At 42.1% G+C, this 9,510-nt stretch overlaps 1 protein-coding gene across 1 annotated transcript; it reads right to left on the bottom strand.

Annotated features, from left to right (window-relative positions):
- Positions 1–7,105: 7,105 nt before the first annotated feature.
- On the bottom strand, positions 7,106–9,106 carry LOC116720781 (trichohyalin-like). The gene is made up of 2 exons (XM_032564203.1): positions 7,976–9,106; positions 7,106–7,492 (listed from the first exon to the last, which is right to left on the bottom strand). Exons 1-2 carry the CDS (start codon positions 9,104–9,106, stop codon positions 7,106–7,108), a joined length of 1,518 nt encoding a protein of 505 aa, XP_032420094.1.
- Between the last annotated feature and the right edge of the window lie 404 nt (positions 9,107–9,510).

Raw genomic sequence — 9,510 nt, forward strand, 5'->3', positions numbered from 1 at the left:
GGAGTCAAGGGATCAACAGCCGGATGGTACTACTGACAAAAACCACAACAAAGACAGCAGGAAGTAGTAGAGGGATAATCATTTGTTGTTTGTTTTCGGACAACGTGCAGCTGGTTCTACCAACGCTCTCACAGCATGACTTTTGGCAACAAACAAGCTTCTTCACATGTGATTTTAATTTCATTTTTTATTTAAAGGAAATTCTGCAATTGAGAAATTGTGTTTTTTGCAACATTAGCAGAATATAAAGAAATATTTGTGCACATTTGTAAAGGAAACACACTAATAATGCTATAGTTTGTTGTGATGTACCTCACCATCTCTCTTCTCTCACCCAACTTAATGTTGACGTTATGCAACAGCGTCAGGTTGTAAGTGTAAGTGTGTGTTGGATTGTCACTATAATTGACCGAGTGACTGGCTGGCTGTTATTTGGCAGGTTAGGACCTGCTGTGCAAATCACTCAAGGCTGCCTGATCACGCTTTGTCCTTGCCAGTGACGGCTGCATGAAGGAATGCCAGAATTCACCTCGCGGTCAGAGGAGTCGCCGCGCCTGGATTCAGGCAGGAACCGGGCCACATGGTCAACGAGGAACACCGCAGAACCGACCTTTTCCGATCTAATACTCATCAGCCATTTTTATTTATTTTCTTAATTTGCTCGCACACGTCTTGAGTTAATTTTATCATCTTCAGCAGTGGGATGTTACTGTGATGGAATCTGTCTCATTTCCTAGAGGACCACCCATGTTGGAGAAATCCACCAGGTTTTCGTCTGACCGTGAAATCCTTCGTTTGAATTCACAGCATTAGAAAAACTTCTCTGCAAGAGTTTACACAGTTTACTGAAGCTGATAACAAGTGTGATGTAGAGATGTCTTCTCCTAAAAAGAGCAAGGGTTGTTGCCTTAGAATATTCTGGAAATTTCTCACACCACAAGAAATTATCACAAAGTTTTAAGAACTGATGCCATCCAATGTCATAATTATTGCAATTTCTAGAACTGGTTCCAGGCTTTAAAATGCCAAGCCAGCTTCACTAAAGGGTGGCAGTCTGAAACTTTTCCTGTGGCTCCCCCTTCAGGACAAACCCGAGAACTTCAGCAGGCTTCAAAAATAAATTAATTTTCAGAATTGTTCAATTTGACTTGAACTCTTATTATTTTTCTCTGTCCAAGAAAATCATAAATCTTTCTCAAAAATAAATCTGGATGAGTTTATTCAGCTGTATTCCCTCAGCCTAACTACATGTGTTTTTTTCTAACCTTAGTTACGTTACACTGATCAGCAACTTCCGGGTCTAGACTGGATGCTGAAGCACGTGAAGCGGAAATTGCGCATGTACCGCATGCAAATAATGACAAATAGAAAATGCAAATGGGCCCGGCCGATGTCCCGCCCCCGAGAGCAATATACTCCACCGTGATTGGTAAGTTCGTTCAGCTCTGCACACAACACTGAAAAGTGGCAATTATATCAAACTCGCCGGCAGCACTAACATTAAACTTTCATATTAAGGTGGGGGCCACAAACTATGGTCCCGAAGGCCGCAGTTGGCCCGCGGGCTGCAAGTTTGAAACCCCTGTGCTAGATGAATGCAAAAATAACCTTATAAATTTTGAGGAAATGTGGAGCGAGAAAAATTAACAAAGTCCAAACCTTGTTAAAGAGAAAGAACAAACACAGCTTTATTTCACATCTGCGCAGATGGAGAACTCCGAAGAGATCTAACTAGACAAAGGAATCGCCTCTCTACATATACTGTATACCGTCCTTCTCCCACAGACACAGTGTCATCACCAACATTCCCAAGGAGCTAATCAGATTAATACACACAGAGAAAAATGCAACTTTCAGTTAAAAATGGGTTTCAGACAGAATATTCTGTGCCTAATAATAATCGCTGAGTCGTCGGTCTGGTCTGTCACTCCGCAAGGTATGACAACTATTTACTTATCGCCTGTTGCTAAGCTTCTGACACGCTGAGGCAAACTGTGAAGGCTAAAAAGAGAAACAATGACTCTGTAAGACTGAGTGAGACATAATAAACTAATTAAACATTGTAAGATTAATATTAAATGAACTTCTAATAAAAGTAAACACACTGTAAATAATTATTTTATTCCACAGAAAGAAGATTTGAAGCTCCTATAGCTGCAAAGGTTTGCTCAACATCATTTGAAAGAAGCTTTTTGTTTTTTGTGATTATTTTTAGTTATTTTACTTGAGTCGTAGATCAGATTTTTTTAGATGATTTTGGATTTGAAAAAATTGACATGACACCGGCTCTGCCCCCATGGGGAAGCAGGGCAAACAAACAGTGTTATAATGGTACATAGTGAAACTTAATGATAGGTTAGGGTTAGGCGTAGCAAAAACAAACAGAAGTCAATACAAAATCCTCAGTTTGCACAAAAGTACAAGGATGTTTATTTGCACATTAAATTAATATGTTTTAAATGGGGAAAAAAACAACCAGCATTGACGTGGCTTCTCATTTTAAAACGTAGAACAACCAAGCATTCAGTGAATCACATTATTATGTTACCTGTTTGTAAGGGAGAGGCTGCCGCCGCCAGTGTCAGCTTGCGATGCCGAGTGTAAGGTTTCTTCAGCAAAGAGAGGAGAAGAAGTGATCTTCACGTTTGCAGGTAAGTTTTCTACATTTAAAACAAAGTATTTAGCTTGATTTATTTTGTGTGGAAAAGTTGACATCCTCCACATGAACAGAGTTGTTTCCAACCCTTAAACAGAAATAACATGCTGATTAAAATCCCTTTAAATATACTGTCAATATGGTTTTTACATACTTGTTCATTCAAATTCAAAAATACTTAATTGATTCCAAAAGGAAATTAAATGTTTTTTGTAACTAATATTAATTCAAATTCTTCAAAGAGTTATTGTAGACAGTGATGACTTTTGGCAGGAAAGATTTCTTGTAGCAGTCTGCATTGCAGCAAATTTGAAGAAACGTCTGACTGAAGACACTCTATTTTCCCAAAGCAATCTCATGAAGAGGATAGTTTAGAGTGAAACAGATGAAGAGTGAAAAAATCGATCTGCTTCAGCTCCTTCCAGTGCTGCTATTGCCATCTGAAGAAATGGTCACAAAGTGGGCATGAGCTGGTCAAAAACAGCCAATCAGAACCAGAAGGAGGGTCAAAGTGCTGTCAATCAAGCTCCTGTACACTGCTTAGTGTATTAATGGAGGAGGAACAACTTACAGTTTCAGGAAAAACTGTTATCTGCCATGCTAACTAGCTTTAGCATTCCTGGCAGACTCTGTCTATCAGGAATAAGCCGTAGTATATACAAGAGTGTATTAGAACTAAAAAGGAGTAAATTTCCATTAAAAAGCTAAAAAAAATATTAACTTAATCTCAAAAATTTTGTAGAAAAAACTTTAACATTTCTGAGTTTCAAAAGTCTAGAACAAGTTAGAAAAACTCTGAAATTTTCAGATTAACCTAAAAAAATTCTTTAAAAAACCCCAAAAGCAACAGCAAAAAAAACCTTGACAATTTCTGGGTTTGAAATGTCTAAAACAGGGGTCACCGACCTTTTTCAGACTGGGAGCTACTTCACGGGTCCAGAGTAACACGAAGGGCTACTTATTGATACAGACATAAATGTTCTTGGCTCAGCCTTTATAACAATAATATATATACTGTATGTATATATGATTACATGCTGCCTGATCATATTAATGTTAGGGACTACTCACAGTAGTTATCAGTAATAATTTACCATGGCAGATATGGTTAATTGCTATATTGTGATCAGAAGATCTTGGTTCAGAGTTTTAAGTTTGATTCCCTTTTGGAGATTTTCTGTGTGATGATAAATTTCCCACCAGTGACTGAGAGCCTGGATTGGTGCTGCAGCTGCAGGGCTGGACGAACTGAGTACCTTGAGATTTTCCTTTGAATAAAAAAAGAATAGAATAGTTCTTGTTTTATTATCTAACCCTCTTTACTATTAACAAAATTGTGAAGAAAAAAATATATTTTGTGTCCAAAGATATTGTACACACAGCTGTGTAGAGTCTGTGGGGGTGAGGTGGGGCACAAAGCCTAAATCTGATTGGTCAGTTTGCTTTTGTTTATTTCACGGGTTGGCGTTTTTCTGTAAGCTAAACATGAATGAGTGGAGTTTGAACCTCCCGTAGTTCTAAGATCCCGCCTGAGCTTCTTACAGTGTGCGGTTCTGGCGGGTCGCCGGTTTATTTGCTTTTTTGAGGTTTCGCCAACTGAATAACTGACGGGTCACCCGCTGGCCGACACCAGCAGATGCGCTGGGGGAAACCCTGGATATATGTATAAACATCAATGACTCCTGGATTTCTGGGCTTCTCACCCTTTCTCTAAGGGAGCCCAGAGACCCTGCAGAGAAAACCCCTCCAGGATAACAAGGCAGTTCCCAGGAGGGGCACTCTCCAGTACCCCCTCCAAGGACTTAAAAAGGCTGGGTAAACAGTCAGAACCCGACCCAAACCCGTAGGTAGAGGGAGAGGCTGTCCTCTTGTTCACCCCAACGCACCAAGACGGGAGGCAACAAGTCAGCCCACTCCTGCCCAGCGCCTCTCACAAGGGGCAACTCCAGGGTGGGAAAACATCCAACCCGAAGAGTTTTTGCGGCGCTAGTGGCTCGTATTTTTCTGACAGCAGGCAGACAGGAAGGAGGGCGAGGAGAGGGGGCAAAGGTCGTCGAACCCGCGACGTCCGTTTCGAGAACTAAGGCCTCCAAACGTGGTGCGTGCTAACCCACCACAGCACGCCCCGAGTCCGACTATTTCTAGCCGGAACACATCGGCTCTTTTCGGGCTGAGCCCGGCCGGGCTCTGTGGGTTAAAGCCCGGCCACCAGGGGCTCCCCAACGTGCCCCACCCCCAGGCCTGGCTCCAGGGTGGGACCTCATGTACGGGCGAGCAGAACCACTGTTTCCAATGGTCGTTTTCATCATAAGGGATCTTTGGGCTGCACTTGGTCTGGTTCCTCACCTTGGACCTGTCTGCATTGGGTGGCCCAACCAGAGGCATGAAGCCCCGACAGCAAGACTCCTAGGATCACTGGGACACTCAAACCCCCCCACCACGATAAGGTGGCAGCCCATGGAGGGGATGTGTAAATGTGTGTGTGTGTGTGTGTGTGTGGGTGTGTGTGGGTGCGTGTGTGTGTGTGTGTGTGCGTGGGTGTGCGTGTGTGTGTGTGTGTGTGTGTGTGTGGGTGTGGGTGTGTGTGGGTGTGTGTGTGTGTGTGTGTAAATATGAAGTAACCTGTTAATTATGTAAGACAGAGAGAAAATGAGAGAGAGAGGAAGAAAGTTGTTTTTTAAGATGAGGAAACGACCTCAATGTGGTGGGAAGCAAATTCTGACCTTGGGTCCAGTTGTGAGGTGAAATGTATCTTTGTAGTTTAAAAAAAGATTTTTAGGCTCTAATAAAGTTTTTTAGGCTGTTATTTAACAGGCTGAACAGGAAATTGGGAGGAGAGAGAAGGAAATGACATGCAGCAGATTCCCCAGGACTGGGAATTAAACCCAGGTTGACAAACAAAACCTAGAAGTAACGTCCTAAACAAAACATAATTTACAGTTTTACTGTAAATCTGGTTAAAAAAATAACTGAATTATTCATTTCTTAGCCCCTTTTCCTTCTCTTTTATACAAGCAGACAGCACATAAGCTCAACAACACAAAAGCTTCATATTTATTACAAAATATTCATCTAAGAATCGATTTCTTCCTGTAGTGGAAATGATTTCTGATTAAGTTCTCTGTTTTCATACTTTCATGGATTGTTCTTCTTTTTACCTTTTCTACAGTTTTTCATGTTAAATTGCACTTTTTTGTTAAGTTTCTAATATTATCTTGAATCTGTATTTCTAAATAAAGACTAACTGAAAGATCCCACAGTAACTTTTATTTTTGATAAAACCTGTTTTTTTCTTATAACAAACAAACCAGATAAAACAAGTTTGGGCTTCTTCAGGGTCCGGAGTATTAAATTATGATTACAATTATCATCTATTACTATGTACAGATTAAACTCTAATCTTCATTTAACATCCTGGAACCTGAAGAATCCAAACCTGTTAAATCAGCTTTTTTATGTTTGGTATAAAAAGAAAAACAGGATTTATCAAAGAAAAACAGGTGAATGGACTGAACTTGTGTCGTGCCTTGCTAGTCATGTTGACCACTCAAAGCGCTTCACACTACAGTCACATTCACACCGACATGCAGGTCGGGGGGCAACTTGCCGCTAAGTGCCCCGCCCCGGGGCAGCTCAACATGTGGCTGAGGAAGCTGGAATCGAACTTACAACCTTCTGGTCACAAGACGACCACTCTACCCACTGAGCCACAGTCGCCCTAAAACAGCCACTGCATGATCCTTTTGCTAGTCTTCTTTAAAATACAGGTTTAAACAGTTTAATGAGCTACAATTCAGTGCAATTTAATATAAAAAGTGAGTAGAAAAGATAAACTAAAGGACAAACCATAAAAGCACAAATACAGTGAAAATAAACAGAAATCATTACTATTAAAAGAAGACATTTTAATTCTTAAATCAATACATTGCTATAAAAATTGAGCCCAGTGTTGTTGCGGCGCTAAAGCAGCGAAGGGAAAAGGGCTAACGTACGGCTAATTCAATTAATTTGACAAGTTTAACAATAAAGCTGCACATGTGTTTGGGGTTTCTTCAAATCTTTGGGGGCAATTTGCAGTGACCAACTGACCTGACCGACATGTTTTAGGAGATGTGGGGGGAAACCGGAGCACCCGGAGAAAACCCACGCAAACACGGGGAGAACATGCAAACTCCACACAGATGGTGTCTGTGAAGACGCAGCGCTAACCGCTGCACCACCGTGCTGCCCACGTTTTTTCCAATTGGGTTGGGAAGGGATCTATTTTCTAGTTTGTCAATGGGGGGGAAAACGTTTTAAATTTGGTCTTGACGGAGCGTGGCATGGCGCCCCGTTCACAGAGGCTACATCCTCCATGCGTTTGATTCCAGTCCTCGGTTCGTCTCCTGCACGTCTTTCTCCTTCTCTAAATATCAAAATCAAGAACTTTAGACATGATCTTGATTGTCTTTACTCGTTTGTTTCTTTTTTGGGCTTCTTACATCGCAGAAAGTTTCGTACCTTCTTCCAAAAGGAAATTTTTGATTTTTTCCTTTTACCATCTGGATCGTCCAAATCCTCCAGGATGGTTTCTCCAGCAACCTCGGTCTCTTCTGAGGATTCTGGATCAGTGGAAGAACCTGGTAAAGGTTCTCCTGCGAGTCCCTCCTCTGAAGAAACCTCTTGATTTAGGACTTTAACTTGGTTCTGTGAATCATCTTCTTCCTTCTCTTGGGAAACCGTGATGGGTTGTTGTTGGAAATCTTCTTCCTCGGCTCTGAGAGTGTCGGCCAGCAGTAGATCGTCTCTTTCTCTTTGTAAATCATTGTTGTAAATCTTCTGTTCGTATGTCTCAACCTGCTGCTGTATGTCCATAATGTCTCTTTCATATCTACATTTCAGCTCCTCGTAGAGAGTGTGAATCTGGTCCAGTTCATGCAGCATTTGCTTCTCCCTCTTTTGCCAAATTGAGATTTCTCCTGACATTTTGTGGAGGAGCTCCTCCTTCTCAGCTCTCATATTGTCCAGAAGCTTCTTGTCCTCCTCTGTTTTCTCCAGGTGAGATTTTCTCTCCTGCTCTACCTGATGCTGGTATGTCTCGATTTCTCCTGACATTTTTAGGAGGAGCTCCTCCTTCTCAGCTCTCATATTGTCTAGAAGCTTCTTGTTCTCCTCTGTTTTCTTCAGGTGAGCTTTTCTCTCCTGCTCTACCTGCTGCTGAAGTTTTTCAACTTCTTGTTTCAGCGCAGAATGTTTTCTCTCTTGGATAAGCTTTTCTTTCTTTTCTTTCTTTGAAAGAGCAGCTTCCTCCTGCTTTACCTTCTGTTCGTATATCTCAACCTGCTGCTGTATGTCCATAATGTCTCTTTCATATCTACATTTTAGCTCCTCGTAGAGAGTGTGAATCTGGTCCAGTTCATGCAGCATTTGCTTCTCCCTCTTTTGCCGAATTGAGATTTCTCCTGACATTTTTTGAAGGAGCTCCTCCTTCTCAGCTCTCATATTGTCTAGAAGCTTCTTGTCCTCCTCTGTTTTCTCCAGGTGAGCTTTTCTCTCCTGCTCTACCTGATGCTGGTATGTCTCGATTTCTCCTGACATTTTTTGGAGGAGCTCCTCCTTTTCAGCTCTCAGCTTGTTGATGAGCTGCAGATTCTCATTGTCTCTTTCTATGTTGGCATCTGTCGCATGTCTCACTTCCTCCTGATATCTATCCACATCTTGCTTCAATCCAGAAACATCCCTTTCGTATTTACAATTGAGCTCATTGTATGAACATTTGAGCTGAGTTAATTCCTCCTGCAGACGTTTCTCACTGCCTTGCAGGAATGTGATCGTTTGAGACATTTCTTGATACATTTCATCCTTTTCAGCTCTCAAGTTCTCCAACAGCCGTTGTTCCTCACTGAGCCTGGCTTCATCATACTTTTGTGTCTCGGCCTCCTGCCTCAGCAGAGCATCATCTGCTTCATACTGGGAACGCAGCTCCTCGTATGAAGTCTGGAGTTGGTTCAGTTCTTCTTGGAGGGCCAGACTTTTCTTTCTCTCAGCTTGTATTTCAGCTACAAACGCTTCCCGGCTGAGGAGGTGGGCCACCTTTAACTCCTCAAAGTCTTCTTGCAAGTTCTTCTTCTTCATGTACTTCACATCGTTGTGAACCTTAGAAGCAATGGCCGCAGCGTTAAGGACAGCTGGATCGCTGAACTTCTCTAGTCTCTCAAGTTCCCTCTTTGCCTCCTTGGCCTGGTTGATCAACGTTTCTTTGAGAGTTTTCTGCTTCTTTAACTGGAATTTCGTCTCTTCCAGCTCGGCCTCCAGGTGGGCCAGTTTCTGGTTGTCTTCAACCCTCCCGGCTCTCTCCATTTCCAGGGCGTAGCTGAGTTCTTGGATTTCCCCGTGAAAGATTCTCGGGTGTGCAGGAGGGAACCTGCCTTGGGGGTTTTGCTGGCCTCCCCTTCTCGCGTGGGGTCCCATCGTTCCACTGCGGTATCTCGGCGTATAATGAGACATTTTCTCCTAAATACAATCACTAAAGTTGTCGATCGGTAAACTACCTTAAAGAGCTTTGCGCACGTCTGAACTGGTCAGTGATATTGCAAGCAATGAAAAATATGCAGAATTGTGTTGCATACAATTCTGCAGTTGATGACATCACAGACTGCACCGCCAGTGACATCACAGAGTCTTCCTTTGCTGGTGGTGTGACATCATTCCACCACCAAATATCTCACTCTTTATTCTTGTTTACATTCAAAATAGTCCATGATTCACTCGTTTTTATCCCAAATATCAGGGCATCAAACTCATTTCCATTTTGGGCCAAAATTTGAATGTTCATACAGGGCCTGTTGCACCAGATCGTACTGATAAAAACCAAT

This window comes from Xiphophorus hellerii, chromosome 5 (assembly GCF_003331165.1).
Source record: "Xiphophorus hellerii strain 12219 chromosome 5, Xiphophorus_hellerii-4.1, whole genome shotgun sequence".
Classification (NCBI taxonomy): Eukaryota; Metazoa; Chordata; class Actinopteri; order Cyprinodontiformes; family Poeciliidae; genus Xiphophorus; species Xiphophorus hellerii.

Excerpts from the sequence above, each read along its gene's own strand:
- LOC116720781 (XM_032564203.1), bottom strand. The coding sequence starts at position 9,106 with ATGGGACCCCACGCGAGAAGGGGAGGCCAGCAAAACCCCCAAGGCAGG. Across the intron at positions 7,493-7,975 it reads TTATGGACATACAGCAGCAG|GTTGAGACATACGAACAGAA; the intron begins GTTGAGATATAC and ends ATACAGCAGCAG.